Source organism: Schistocerca nitens, chromosome 9, assembly GCF_023898315.1.
Source record: "Schistocerca nitens isolate TAMUIC-IGC-003100 chromosome 9, iqSchNite1.1, whole genome shotgun sequence".
Classification (NCBI taxonomy): Eukaryota; Metazoa; Arthropoda; class Insecta; order Orthoptera; family Acrididae; genus Schistocerca; species Schistocerca nitens.
In genome coordinates, this window is record NC_064622.1 from 60,578,488 (window position 1) to 60,594,619 (window position 16,132).

The 16,132-nt window shown below is 41.8% G+C and overlaps 1 protein-coding gene across 3 annotated transcripts in view; it reads right to left on the minus strand.

Moving 5' to 3' along the window:
• Positions 1–14,465: 14,465 nt before the first annotated feature.
• The window catches only part of LOC126203089 (GDP-L-fucose synthase), a 49,803-nt gene continuing 48,136 nt past the window's right edge, over positions 14,466–16,132 (minus strand). For all 3 annotated transcript variants that reach the window (XM_049937332.1, XM_049937331.1, XM_049937330.1), the window contains exon 7: positions 14,466–15,381. In XM_049937332.1, the coding sequence (XP_049793289.1) occupies positions 15,143–15,381 (239 nt within the window). In that variant the 3' untranslated portion in view covers positions 14,466–15,142. The remainder of the gene's footprint in view (positions 15,382–16,132) is intronic.

The window sequence follows — 16,132 nt, forward strand, 5'->3', positions numbered from 1 at the left end:
ATGAAAAATTGTTTTGTAATGTATAAATAACACATATCAAAACAAAATTGTATCATTCTAGCTCCCATTGATGATGCCTTAAAGTGAAAGAGGCAAAATGCATCTAGGAGAAATAAAACACAGTGCAGCAAGACAGGGTGGTTTTTATTTACAAAAAATATGGAAATTAAAACAATGTGCAACAGTATGGGCATGAATAATTGGCAAGAAGTAGCAAAGGAGGCATTTAGAGGCAACATGTGGGATCAGCACGGGAGCTTTGAGTCCCTTACAAGGCATGAACGAGGAGGTGGTGGTGGTGGTGGTGGTGGTGGTGGTGGTGGTGGTTTGCATAAAACCTGTCAATAACACTTTTAAACACATTATTTACAATTTAATCTGTTACTGTTTGCCTACTGGGATTACTTCCAATGGCAGCCACTAAACCTGACTCCTCCAATTGATTCATTACTAAACTCCAGTAGTATAGTCAAACAGTATAGGATTTTTGCATATGTTGAATTACATTAATTTTATGAATTCAGCTTTCAATATTTGCAGCTGGTGCTGATTATATGGAAGTCTTCCTGCATTTTTAGTTCTCTACCAATGCCACCTCTGTTCATGGATGCTGTTCTACTATAAACAGAATGACCAAAATTACCCAAACCATTAAGTCATTTAATAAAAAATATCAATACTAATGGTCTTATCATACTTTCATGGGTACATGCAATGCTGCTTCCTATTCTGACAATATCTCTCTATTGAAGATGGCAGTTATTTGGTTTGTTTTGTCGGGGCATTTCGTCACTTACTTTGAGCTCTCGTGCATTTTATTTTGATAATGCCAACCACATGTGATATTCTCAAGAGACTTTTCCACCAACATATCTGCATGATGTGTGTGTGTGTTTGTGTGTGTGTGTGTGTGTGTGTGTGTGTGTGAGAGAGAGAGAGAGAGAGAGAGAGAGAGAGAGAGAGAGAGAGAGAGAGAGGGGGGGGGGATTATTCATTGTCTTTCCTTCAATGTATATTTTATTTCTGATGAATGCTACTGTAAAAACTTAAATCTGTTCTTGCTTCTCTCACTGCTGTAATAACACAGAGAGTATTTGTTCAGTAAGTTGAAAACAATACCCTCACCACTGTCCCTGGTAATAATTTTGAAATATTATTGATGAAATTGTTTGCCCAAACAACATTGTAACCAACATTATTGTCAGAAGCGAGAGAGTTGGAATAGCATTGTTTCTGGCACCCTGCATCTGCTGGTTAAATTTTTTCTGCCTTGTGTTATTTTTAGTACAGTTGTCAACCCCACAGAATTCCTCATTGCGGGAAACAACATTGTGAGTGAAGTCATCATGAGTGACACACTGAATGTTGTGGTAGAGAGCAAAGCCAAAAGCAGCTGAATACAGAAAGGAAACAAAGTTAACATTTGTGAGTGGAAGGACAGTAATAGCTAGGCACTGAGGGACCATGGACGCCCTTATATCGGGTGATCAAAAAGTCAGTATAAATTTGAAAACTGAATAAATCACGGAATAATGTAGATAGAGAGGTACAAATTGACACACATGCTTGGAATGACATGGGGTTTTATTAGAACCAAAAAAATACAAAAGTTTAAAAAATGTCTGACAGATGGCGCTTCATCTGACCAGAATAGCAATAATTAGCATAACAAAGTAAGACAAAGCAAAGATGATGTTCTTTACAGGAAATGCTCAATATGTCCACCATCATTCCTCAACAATAGCTGTAGTCGAGGAATAATGTTGTGAACAGCACTATAAAGCATGTCTGGAGTTATGGTGAGGCATTGGCGTCGGATGTTGTCTTTCAGCATCCCTAGAGATGTCGGTCGATCGCGATACACTTGCGACTTCAGGCAACCCCAAAGCCAATAATCGCACGGACTGAGGTCTGGGGACCTGGGAGGCCAAGCATGACGAAAGTGGCGGCTGAGCACACGATCACCACCAAATGATGCGTGCAAGAGATCTTTCACGCGTCTAGCAATATGGGGTGGTTCTAATAAAACCCTATGTCATTCCAAGCACGTGTGTCAATTTTTACCTCTCTATCTACATCTTTCCGTGGTTTATTAAGTTTTCAAATTTATGCTGACTTTTTGATCACCAGGTATATTGAGGACAAGTAATCACATTCCTGGAAAATTGCCATCTGATGGAGTGAGTGAAACAACATTGTAACTGCTTCTCTTAATGAAAAAATGTTTCTCATAATTGACATAGCTAAAAAGTTGTGTACGTTCAATATTTACAGAGTTCTATATAATAGTGTAACAGTCGAAACTGGAATGTTTAAATTCCTATTTCTCGTATGATTTTCAGTCAAACGTAAGCCTAAATAACGCAGGTTTTGTTAGCCATATTCAAAATATTAAAGATGGAATTTAGTTCTTATGTAGAAAAGAAAATGCCACTGGCAGTTTTCATGTCAAGATTTATTGGCAAATGATAAGGCACGGCTCTTTTGGAGATTTTACTCACTCGATTACAAGAAGCAGGCACAGTTTTTGGCTTTACAGAACAATGAGATAGCTGATGGGAAGAGATGAACACCAGGGGAGAGAGAGAGAGAGAGAGAGAGAGAGAGAGAGAGAGAGAGAGAGAGACATCATCATCATTGTTTACTTATATATCACTTACCTTTAGAAATCAGTCAAGTACACATTTGTCAAGAGACACTATGTAATGTTTTGTGTATTACACCTTGCAAAGTGCAAATTTTGATCAACAAATTAAAGAGCAGTTCATTCCTCAGAGACAAAAGACTAAAGCATTCCAAAATGTGTCTCCTCAGTATCGAAGATCGTGACAGACATTGTGAAGAAACACAAGAATCGTTTCCAAAGCAAAAAGTCACCTCCAGGCATAAAAGTGTTAAGTTACTATTTAAGTTCAGATCTAAGTGTGCACAAAATGCATGTCCTTTCCCAGGGAATGCAGCCTGGAGTAACTGCTTCTTTGTGCTTTTGGCATGGAAACATTGCCAGAAGAGGCACAGCAACAATGTCTCCATGCTTTCTGAAGTACATTCTTACCCGTTTCACTCCACTCAATGACGTTGCATTGGGCAGAATAACTGACAGAGGGATTCCTTTTTTCTAGAATCTGATTTTCCAATAATTATTTCATATCTGTAGACCAGAAATTCATTACTGCCACGTGATAGGGACATTGCTCCTATAGAGACTAACATATGATAGTTTCATGTATACAGTATTACTCAGATGAGTGGATCCAGTCTTTGCCCACACCACACACTAAGGACAATGAATGAATTGTCTGCAAGAAAGAGCCAGAAAATTTCAAGGATCTCAGCGCAGGAGACCTAGAGTTGAGTAGAGGCTCATTCAAAGTAACTCTGTTCCATACTTCTGGTTACATATTTTATCTGATGACGCTACTACACTAACAAGGGAACCTCCCCATCGCACCCCCCTCAGATTTAGTTATAAATTGACACAGTGGATAGGCCTTGAAAAACTGAACACAGATCAATCGAGAAAACAGGAAGAAGTTGTGTGGAACTATGAAAAAATAAGCAAATTATACAAACTGAGTAGTCCAAGTGTAAGATATGCAACATCAAGGACTGTGTAAGCTGAGGAGCGCCGTGGTCCCGTGGTTAGAGTGAGTAACTGCGGAACGAGAGGTCCTTGGTTCGAGTCCTCCCTCGAGTAAAAATTTTACTTACTTTATTTTCGCAAAGTTACGATCTGACCGTTCATTCATTGACGTCTCTGTTCACTGTAATAAGTTTAGTGTCTGTGTTTTGCGACCGCACCGCAAAACCATGCGATTAGTAGACGAAAGGACGTGCCTCTCCAATAGGAACCAAAAACATTTGATCGCAAATTCATAGGTCAACCGATTCCTCCACAGGAAAACACGTCTGAAATATTCTATACGACACTGGTGATGGCATGTGCTTCACATTACAGGAATATGTTGTCGACCCACCTAACTTGCACACTTGGCGAACGGGTAAAAAGTTTCTTCTACCTTGCCCGATTTAGGTTTTCTTGTGGATGTGATAATCACTCCCAAAAAAGTGATGAAAACATAAGAGTTTGTCACATAAACGGCAACAAATGAATGCAAGTTTCACAGTCGCACAGTTTTCCCTGTGCTCTGTCAAAACATATGTTTTTAACGTTTTCAAGTTTTTCCATGTGTAGACCGTCAAATCCTGCATGTGTCCAAGCAAATCTGAACATGTCCTGGAATTTTGCAGAGCGAAGTTGATCATGTCTGAGTGCATGAACTTTGATAATTGTCTGAAAATAAAAAATTAAAACTTTTCACTCGAGGGAGGATTGAACCAGGGACCTTCCGTTCCGTAGCTGCTCGCGGTAACCACGGGACCACGGTGCTCATCAGTGTACATGTTCCTTGATGTGGCTTATCTTGGACACGGACTACTCAGTTTGTATATTTTGCTTATTTTTTCCATAGTTCCATACAACTTCTTCCTGTTTTCTCGATTGATCTGTGTTCAGTTTTTCATGGCCTATCCCTGTGCCAAATTATAACTAAATCTGAGGGGGGTGCGATAGGGAGGTTCCCTTGTAAGGAGAAGAAAAAGTTAATGTCCTTCAACTGTGGTCGTTGTCAAAGTGTTATAAAGAAACTGAGAGGTATTGCAAAAAGCAAAAAGAAATCTGCTGATAGCTAACATTTCAGTTTTCCTTATCTTATATGATGAACTTTTGTCAATCAAAATTGCCAAGAGGAAAGACTTACTTGATGTGTGTCAATGTACCCCAGTTGAAAAATGGGATTTCTATCAGCACTACCAAGTGAATATCGAATTTGCGCATTTGTTTGGCAAGAGCCATTGACCGAAGACTGAAAATGTAATGGTGAATGTACATGTTTAGTGTAACTGAAACAGGAATAGTTAAGATTTTTCAGTATCTTCCTCTGCTGCTGCTGTTGCTTGTGAAGATTTTTACTGCAATAAACACTGTTTTGATCCGTGTTGTTTTAATTTCTCAAAATAAGCTTTCTATTTCTGCAACAACATAGAAAAACAGTATGTTTCAGCAGTACAGAGTTGTAAGTGCACAGATACATGCTGTCCGGGTCCATTACCTGCGGTTCTGGATGACTTTTCCCAACTTTACCCATTTTCCTAGACTTCTCCAGTCCTTTTTCTTCACCCCTCTTCCTTCTCCTTCAATCCTTCTGCCCAAAGAAGGAGCCGCTGGCTCTGAAGGCTTGCCTAATTGTAACCTCCTTTTATTTGTGTGTTCTGCTGCCACTTGGTAAGACCATTAACGCTTACGAATGGTGTCTGTTATGAAAGTTTTTGACAGTATGCTCCTGATGATGATTGCAGTTCTCTGAAATCTCCCACAAGCATCTGGTTTTGGACCCAAAACAATAGCCAAAGTTCTGATTGTGGATTGTGTTGGAGTTCTTTTGGCTGTGGTGAAACTGAACAATGCCAGTGGATTAAATGCTGTATACACTCCATACTGACATCAGAAACACTGTGTTCCAGCATACATAACAGTATCATAGGGAAATGAGCTCCTTCACAATAACAGAGGGAAGTGAGCTCCTGAAAAAATGCTTACTTTTTAAAAGTATGGTTCAGTGTTGCGCAGGACACCTGTCAATCTTCTGAAGCAACAGTCTGCATACAGGTTTTCATTCACATACAACAAGGTGTTTTGTTTGGACACCAGATACGTTACTCCTCATTTTGCACACTCATACAGCGTTTGTTAAACGCAAGATGCCATTGCTTTACTAATCTTTTGCTTAATGCTGGAGACTAATGAAAGTCTCAGTTCAGAGAATTTTCACTATGTTGTGCTCTTTTACACTGAGAAGCCAAATCACTGAGTGTAGTACATGTTATATATACAGGGTGTTTCAAAAATGACCGGTATATTTGAAACGGCAATAAAAACTAAACGAGCAGCGATAGAAATACACCGTTTGTTGCAATATGCTTGGGACAACAGTACATTTTCAGGCGGACAAACTTTCGAAATTACAGTAGTTACAATTTTCAACAACAGATGGCGCTGCAAGTGATGTGAAAGATATAGAAGACAACGCAGTCTGTGGGTGCGCCATTCTGTACGTCGTCTTTCTGCTGTAAGCGTGTGCTGTTCACAACGTGCAAGTGTGCTGTAGACAACATGGTTTATTCCTTAGAACAGAGGATTTTTCTCGTGTTGGAATTCCACCGCCTAGAACACAGTGTTGTTGCAACAAGACGAAGTTTTCAACGGAGGTTTAATGTAACCAAAGGACCGAAAAGCGATACAATAAAGGATCTGTTTGAAAAATTTCAACGGACTGGGAACGTGACGGATGAACGTGCTGGAAAGGTAGGGCGACCGCGTACGGCAACCACAGAGGGCAACGCGCAGCTAGTGCAGCAAGTGATCCAACAGCGGCCTCGGGTTTCCGTTCGCCGTGTTGCAGCTGCGGTCCAAATGACGCCAACGTCCACGTATCGTCTCATGCGCCAGAGTTTACACCTCTATCCATACAAAATTCAAACGCGGCAACCCCTCAGCGCCGCTACCATTGCTGCACGAGAGACATTCGCTAACGATATAGTGCACAGGATTGATGACGGCGATATGCATGTGGGCAGCATTGGGTTTACTGACGAAGCTTATTTTTACCTGGACGGCTTCGTCAATAAACAGAACTGGCGCATATGGGGAACCGAAAAGCCCCATGTTGCAGTCCCATCGTCCCTGCATCCTCAAAAAGTACTGGTCTGGGCCGCCATTTCTTCCAAAGGAATCATTGGCCAATTTCTCAGATCCGAAACGATTACTGCATCACGCTATCTGGACATTCTTCGTGAATTTGTGGCGGTACAAACTGCCTTCGACGACACTGCGAACACCTCGTGGTTTATGCAAGATGGTGCCCGGCCACATCGCACGGCCGACGTCTTTAATTTCCTGAATGAATATTTCGATGATCGTGTGATTGCTTTGGGCTATCCGAAACATACAGGAGGCGGCGTGGATTGGCCTCCCTATTCACCAGACATAAACCCCTGTGACTTCTTTCTGTGGCGACACTTGAAAGACCAGGTGTACCGCCAGAATCCAGAAACAATTGAACAGCTGAAGCAGTACATCTTATCTGCATGTGAAGCCATTCTGCCAGACACGTTGTCAAAGGTTTCGGGTAATTTCATTCAGAGACTACGCCATATTATTGCTACGCATGGTGGATATGTGGAAAATATCGTACTATAGAGTTTCCCAGACATCAGCGCCATCTGTTGTTGAAAATTGTAACTACTGTAATTTCGAAAGTTTGTTTGCCTGAAGATGTACTGTTGTCCCAAGCATATTGCAACAAACGGTGTATTTCTATCGCTGCTCGTTTAGTTCTTATTGCCGTTTCAAATATACCGGTCATTTTTGAAACACCTATATATATATATATATATATATATATATATGATGATGTGACTTACCAAATGAAAGTGCTGGCAGGTCGACAGACACACAAACACAAACATACACACAAAATTCAAGCTTTCGCAACAAACTGTTGCCTCATCAGGAAAGAGGGAAGGAGAGGGAAAGACGAAAGGATGTGGGTTTTAAGGGAGAGGGTAAGGAGTCATTCCAATCCCGGGGTGCGGAAAGACTTACCTTAGGGGGAAAAAAGGACGGGTATACACTCGCACACACACACACATATCCATCCACACATATACAGACACAAGCAGACATATTTAAAGACAAAGAGTTTGGGCAGAGATGTCAGTCGAGGCAGAAGTGCAGAGGCAAAGATGTTGTTGAATGACAGGTGAGGTATGAGTGGCGGCAACTTGAAATTAGCGGAGATTGAGGCCTGGTGGATAACGGGAAGAGAGGATATATTGAAGAGCAAGTTCCCATCTCCGGAGTACGGATAGGTTGGTGTTAGTGGGAAGTATCCAGATAACCCGGACGGTGTAACACTGTGCCAAGATGTGCTGGCCGTGCACCAAGGCATGTTTAGCCACAGGGTGATCCTCATTACCAACAAACACTGTCTGCCTGTGTCCATTCATGCGAATGGACAGTTTGTTGCTGGTCATTCCCACATAGAATGCGTCACAGTGTAGGCAGGTCAGTTGGTAGATCACGTGGGTGCTTTCACACGTGGCTCTGCCTTTGATCGTGTACACCTTCCGGGTTACAGGACTGGAGTAGGTGGTGGTGGGAAGGTGCATGGGACAGGTTTTACACCGGGGGCGGTTACAAGGTTAGGAGCCAGAGGGTAGGGAAGGTGGTTTGGGGATTTCATAGGGATGAACTAAGAGGTTACGAAGGTTAGGTGGACGGCGGAAAGACACTCTTGGTGGAGTGGGGAGGATTTCATGAAGGATGGATCTCATTTCAGGGCAGGATTTGAGGAAGTCTTATCCCTGCTGGAGAGCCACATTCAGAATCTGATCCAGTCCCGGAAAGTATCCTGTCACAAGTGGGGCACTTTTGTGGTTCTTCTGTGGGAGGTTCTGGGTTTGAGAGGATGAGGAAGTGGCTCTGGTTATTTGCTTCTGTACCAGGTCGGGAGGGTAGTTGCGGGATGTGAAAGCTGTTGTCAGGTTGTTGGTGTAATGCTTCAGGGATTCCGGACTGGAGCAGATTCGTTTGCCACGAAGACCTAGGCTGTAGGGAAGGGACCGTTTGATGTGGAATGGGTGGCAGCTGTCGTAATGGAGGTACTGTTGCTTGTTGGTGGGTTTGATGTGGACGGACGTGTGAAGCTGGCCATTGGAAAGGTGGAGGTCAACATCAAGGAAAGTGGCATGGGATTTGGAGTAGGACCAGGTGAATCTGATGGAACCAAAGGAGTTGAGGTTGGAGAGGAAATTCTGGAGTTCTTCTTCACTGTGAGTCCAGATCATGAAGATGTCATCAATAAATCTGTACCAAACTTTGGGTTGGCAGGCCTGGGTAACCAAGAAGGCTTCCTCTAAGTGACCCATGAATAGGTTGGCGTACGAAGGGGCCATCCTGGTACCCATGGCTGTTCCCTTCAATTGTTGGTATGTCTGGTCTTCAAAAGTGAAGAAGTTGTGGGTCAGGATGAAGCTGGCTAAGGTAATGAGGAAAGAGGTTTTAGGTAGGGTGGCAGGTGATCGGCGTGAAAGGAAGTGCTCCATCGCAGCGAGGCCCTGGACGTGCGGGATATTTGTGTATAAGGAAGTGGCATCAATGGTTACAAGGATGGTTTCTGGGGGTAACGGATTGGGTAAGGATTCCAGGCGTTCGAGAAAGTGGTTGGTGTCTTTGATGAAGGATGGGAGACTGCATGTAATGGGTTGAAGGTGTTGATCTACGTAGGCAGAGATACGTTCTGTGGGGGCTTGGTAACCAGCTACAATGGGGCGGCCGGGATGATTGGGTTTGTGAATTTTAGGAAGAAGGTAGAAGGTAGGGGTGCAGGGTGTCGGTGGGGTCAGGAGGTTGATGGAGTCAGGTGAAAGGTTTTGTAGGGGGCCTAAGGTTCTGAGGATTCCCTGAAGCTCCGCCTGGACATCAGGAATGGGATTACCTTGGCAAACTTTGTATGTGGTGTTGTCTGAAAGCTGACGCAGTCCCTCAGCCACATACTCCCGACGATCAAGTACCACAGTCGTGGAACCCTTGTCCGCCGGAAGAATGACGACGGACCGGTCAGCCTTCAGATCACGGATAGCCTGGGCTTCAGCAGTGGTGATGTTAGGAGTGGGATTAAGGTTTTTTAAGAAGGATTGAGAGGCAAGGCTGGAAGTCAGAAATTCCTGGAAGGTTTGGAGAGGGTGATTTTGAGGAAGAGGAGGTGGGTCCCGCTGTGACGGAGGACGGAACTGTTCCAGGCAGGGTTCAATTTGGATAATGTCTTGGTGAGTTGGATCATTAGGAGTAGGATTAGGATCATTTTTCTTCGTGGCAAAGTGATACTTCCAGCAGAGAGTACGAGTGTAGGACAGTAAATCTTTGACGAGGGCTGTTTGGTTGAATCTGGGAGTGGGGCTGAAGGTGAGGCTTTTGGATAGGACAGAGGTTTCGGATTGGGAAAGAGGTTTGGAGGAAAGGTTAACTACTGAATTAGGGTGTTGTGGTTCCAGATTGAGTTGATTGGAATTTTGAAGTTTTGGAGGGAGTGGAGCTGGAAGTGGGAGATTGAGTAGATGGGAGAGACTGGGTTTGTGTGCAATGAGAGGAGGTTGAGGTTTGCTGGAAAGGTTGTGAAGGGTGAGTGAGTTGCCTTTCCAGAGGTGGGAAACCAGGAGATTGGATAGTTTTTAGAGGTGGAGGGTGGCATGCTGTTCTAATTTGCAGTTGGCCTGTAGGAGGATGCTCTGAACAGCCGGTGTGGATGTGGGAGAGGAAAGATTGAGGACTTTTATTAAGGATAGGAGTTGACCCATTCCACATCAAACGGTCCCTTCCCTACAGCCTAGGTCTTCGTGGCAAACGAATCTGCTCCAGTCCGGAATCCCTGAAGCATTACACCAACAACCTGACAACAGCTTTCGCATCCCGCAACTACCCTCCCGACCTGGTACAGAAGCAAATAACCAGAGCCACTTCCTCATCCTCTCAAACCCAGAACCTCCCACAGAAGAACCACAAAAGTGCCCCACTTGTGACAGGATACATTCCGGGACTGGATCAGATTCTGAATGTGGCTCTCCAGCAGGGATACGACTTCCTCAAATCCTGCCCTGAAATGAGATCCAGCCTTCATGAAATCCTCCCCACTCCACCAAGAGTGTCTTTCCGCCGTCCACCTAACCTTCGTAACCTCTTAGTTCATCCCTATGAAATCCCCAAACCACCTTCCCTACCCTCTGGCTCCTACCCTTGTAACCGCCCCCGGTGTAAAACCTGTCCCATGCACCCTCCCACCACCACCTACTCCAGTCCTGTAACCCGGAAGGTGTACACGATCAAAGGCAGAGCCACGTGTGAAAGCACCCACGTGATCTACCAACTGACCTGCCTACACTGTGACGCATTCTATGTGGGAATGACCAGCAACAAACTGTCCATTCGCATGAATGGACACAGGCAGACAGTGTTTGTTGGTAATGAGGATCACCCTGTGGCTAAACATGCCTTGGTGCACGGCCAGCACATCTTGGCACAGTGTTACACTGTCCGGGTTATCTGGATACTTCCCACTAACACCAACCTATACGAACTCCGGAGATGGGAACTTGCTCTTCAATATATCCTCTCTTCCCATTATCCACCAGGCCTCAATCTCCGCTAATTTCAAGTTGCCGCCACTCATACCTCACCTGTCATTCAACATCATCTTTGCCTCTGCACTTCCGCCTCGACTGACATCTCTGCCCAAACTCTTTGTCTTTAAATATGTCTGCTTGTGTCTGTATATGTGTGGATGGATATGTGTGTGTGTGTGCGCGAGTGTATACCCGTCCTTTTTTCCCCCCTAAGGTAAGTCTTTTCGCTCCCGGGATTGGAATGACTCCTTACCCTCTCCCTTAAAACCCACATCCTTTCGTCTTTCCCTCTCCTTCCCTCTTTCCTGATGAGGCAACAGTTCGTTGTGAAAGCTTGAATTTTGTGTGTATGTTTGTGTTTGTGTGTCTGTCGACCTGCCAGCACTTTCATTTGGTAAGTCACATCATCTTTGTTTTTAGATATATTTTTCCTACGTGGAATGTTTCCCTCTATTATAACCATATATATATATATAAATAACCCTAGATCAGCAAAAGAAAGTTTAGCTATTAACACATGTGGTTGCTGTACATGGAATAAGCTAGCTATTGCAGGCTGTCATATTTTCTAATTAATCAAGCCTTAACTTTCGAGATGTATCTTGTGTAAAGCAATTTAGAAAGCTAAGATTATGAAAGCAATCAATACTGATGTGTTTCTTACACTGAATTATATGCCTCATACTTTCAAGATGTACAAAAGAGCTCTTCGTTGAATATACTGACATCCAATACTTAGTGAGAATCACTTTTGTTTCCATTCTTTATGATGTATTTTATTCTCACACAATGTAATGCCATTTCTGCACATTACTAGAATCTTTGACCTTTCTGTAGAATCTGAAGCACTTCTAAGTAAACTGCTTGCTCAAATCCCATCCCAAAGGTCACTTTACCTCTCTTCTTGCATCAACCTTAAAATTATTTTGGCTCTCTTGAGCATTTTGTGCCTCACTGGGGGGGGAAAAAAAAAAAAAAAAAAAAAAAAAAAAAAAAAAAAAAAAAAAAAAAACATATCTTTCATTTACAGTTTTATGTTCTTTTTTGTATCCACTGCATTAATTACCATTTTCCTAAAAAGAACCTTGTTTCTAAATGTTGAGACATCTTGAAACACCAGTTTTCACAAATTTCTACATCAATTTTCTATACCAGTTCATTGCTGAATACAAATAGTCACCCACTTCTATCACTATTTTAAACATTGCCTTATGACTCTTAAACAAGTGTCATCACTGATACCCAACACCTTTGCTCACTCAATGAATTCAGTCTGCATACAGCACAAATTTTGTGATGAATGGCAACAACTTTGAGACTGCAACCAAAACCAGTCCATAGAGCAGATTTCACATTTGGCAGTATTTTTAATTGTAACATTACTTTTGAATCACTACAGTAGCCAATGAAAAGCAATTCGACTTTCTCACTACTGATATTGCAGTTCTAAGCACACTGACCTACTCTATGAGTCACTGTTACAACTTTTGAATCCCCCCCCTACTGAATTGCATCCCATGCTACATCGAATAAAGGTTACATTCTGGATAGTCTTTGTACGTTGGCTGTGTAAGTTTCTGCACAAGGAAATACAAAATGTGTTCAAATGGAAGGAAGGTTGGTTGGTTAGACTTTCAGGTCACATCAACATCCAAGTTGGAATTCAACAAGAATCTGTGACTGGATAAGGAATACAGATGGAACTCGCCATCACTTTAATACAGAAACTATTCTGATAATCCATTAGAGTGGTTTAGAAAAAAACACGCAAAACCTATAACAGCATCACATGACAGGTATTTGAATTCCAGTCTTTCTCTATTAGAGATCAAAGCCTTAGCCACTGTGATCTCATTTAGTCCAGATGTGTTATCAACCGATGAACCTGGAAAACAAACAGAATCTGCTGTGCACGAAGTCTTACAAGAAAGTGGGCAATGGTCAGCAATATAATATAGAACTAAAGTAGTTATGGATTTTTGTGCCACACACCAGGTGAAACACTATGTTCCTAGCATTGTAATAATAAAATAATTGGATAGATTTTTTTAATCTACTCACTGAGTGGTGGCAGGGGAAGACACATATAAAGGTTAAGGGCATGAGCAAGTTTTAGGAGACAGTGGCTCCTCCTCCTGGTGGAAGGGTTGAAAGGGAATGAAGAGGGATGAAGGAAAAGGACCGGTGAGGTTCAAGAAATGGGGACAGTTCGGAAGAGTCACTGAGAACCCCAGGTCAGGGAAGGGATGAGAAGGAAAGATTGATTCTTGGGGACTGCACTTGACATTTGAAAACCTGAGAGCTTAAAGGTGGAAGACAGGGTAAGAATCAAAACAGAAGTTATTGACAAAACATCTTGCAACAGTTAATAAGAGTAGAAAGCTAAGAGTATTATGTGTGGTATTTATCCCACAGTGAGACAAGATGGTCAATGCCTACATGGAAAAATGTGTGCGGTTGCCTACAGTAGCACGACAGAACCCAGGTGTGCAGCTAATCGTCTGAAGCAAACTGATGGCCAAGAATGGCTTTCTTCATGGCTCCAAAAATATGCAAATCATAAAAAATAGGTAAATCATATAGGAAGAGATTGGGACTGTATGAAGGGTGTAAGGGCTTCCAAGTGAAACTCCCACAGTGTACTCTAAACAACCTTGGCAAAATGTGGGCCTGCATTACATTGCAGAAGTTTTAGTGGGAAGCCATTACATATCATCCATACAGTCCCAATTTCTCCCCATATGATTGACATATTTTTGGAGCCCTGAAGAAAGCCATTTGTGGCTGTTGATTTGCTTCGGATGAAGAGGTACTTGCCTGGGTACAACCATAGTTCTATAAGCGCCCACAAACGTTTTCCATGAGACCGTCTTATCTCACAGAGGGGTAGAGGTATTAACAGTTATGATAATTACTTCTAAAATAATAAACAGTTTACTTACTTTTTTCCCCATATGTGTTGTTTTCATATCTCTCTCTCTCTCTCTCTCTCTCTCTCTCTCTCTCTCTCTCTCTCTCCTCCCCCCCCCCCCCCAATATATAAGTGCTTGTTCCTACTAGAAAATACTGCCTATTACACAATGCAGTAATTAAAATTTGAGTCAGTCAGTTGGTATATTGGACGAAGCATTCTTTTACTGCATGATACTGTTGGGTTATTTAGAGTCCATATTCTACACTGATCAAAGTCAACAGATTAACAAAAATATTTATTTACTTTTGCCAGAGAAACTGTTCACATAGTTGCACAGCCTCATAATGGAAGAAGTGTATATAAGGCTCAAATATGATTCATTACAAAATATACGCAATTTTTCTTCAAGAAAACTACTGTAATACGATCTACAGATCCTCATGATATAAACTCTACTATTTTGATTTCTTTTATTTATCTTCTTGTGATCTGTTAAATCCATTACAGTAGTCAGATAACAATGGATTTCTGAGGTATTACACATCTTGCAATTCACAAACTGCGAAGTTCTCACAACTGACACTAAGTCTCAAAACAAAGTGTTCTCCATTAAATACTAGTAAGGAACTTACTTGATGTCTTTCATGAAACAGTTGAAAACTAAAACTGAAAATATTTGAGAATGTCTTTCAGTGGGAGTCTTCAATCATTCTCAAAATTTTCACTAAGGAAGCAACAGAACCATGGTGATGATGGAAATTAAGTTCAATCTAACATGTAGCTGCTTTCAATTTTAAACTTAAAATTCAGAAATTGTTACAAAAAGATGCAGTTAAAGGCTTTGGGTGTCACAGGAATTTAAACCCCTCCTTTCCCTTATCACCCCCCCCCCCCCCTTTCTTTCTCAGAGTTAACTTAATGCCGTTAGCTTCCCATTTTGAAACATGTGAACAAGTGATATGTAACAAGTTGATAAAGCCTGAAATATGCCTACAAACGAGCATCTGTTTTGTGATTTTCACGGAACCACTCAACAGTCTGCTGAATAGCATCAGAAAATGGAGTAAATTTGAAATCAGGTAGGAAGCTGCGAAGTTTTGCATTGCTGGCTGTCTTCTTGTGTTGACCATCTGCCTGACTGGTGTCATAGACCAGGCGACCGCGGAAGTCCCAAGCTTTGGCTATGGTTTCTGCAGCTTTACTTATTGTTACTTCATCTTCCTCATCAACTGAAACATTAAAGGACTTCCTTTTACAAACAATTATTAATAATTTTTCAAATACACAATACTGCACATATGAATTTTACAGCTAAGATCTGCCATAACCCACACATTTATACAATGTAACATAGAATGGGAGAATAACAAGGTGGGCTGTCAGCTACTTAATTAAGAAATGATTTATTATTTCCCCAGGAGGAACACATCCAGCAACTTTTAATTACTAACAATTTTATTTTAACTTTCAAATACAAATTCAACAAGTAATCTGTAGAATCACATTCTTATTTCAGTCGGCAAGCTACACTACAGCCAGGTGGCTGCAGATCTCCATAACTAACTATAGGGAATTCTCTACAATCTTTTAAAATATGGCTTTTAACTGAACACATCTTGTGTGATGGGAATTCACTGTTGAATATTTTCTAAACCTTCACAGAATATCTTCTCTGTTTTCCTGAATAATTATTTAAATTTTGCATTAAAATAACCACTAGAAACAAGATGGTGCCTCCTGCTGAAATTTAATGGGAGTTTCCTACCAACAGTCACACAAACTATATAGGTGGCTGCCCAAGGTTTAAAATTGTTTTCATGATTTGTCCATGTTTGTTGGTGTACTGCGCTCAAAGTAAACGGTGCAACAGGGAGTAACATGAAAAATTAACTGTGAACAAATCACATACTCCATGGTTCCTATATAAACTGAACAAAAATATGCAATGATTCACAACATTAGCATCAATGAACACCATTA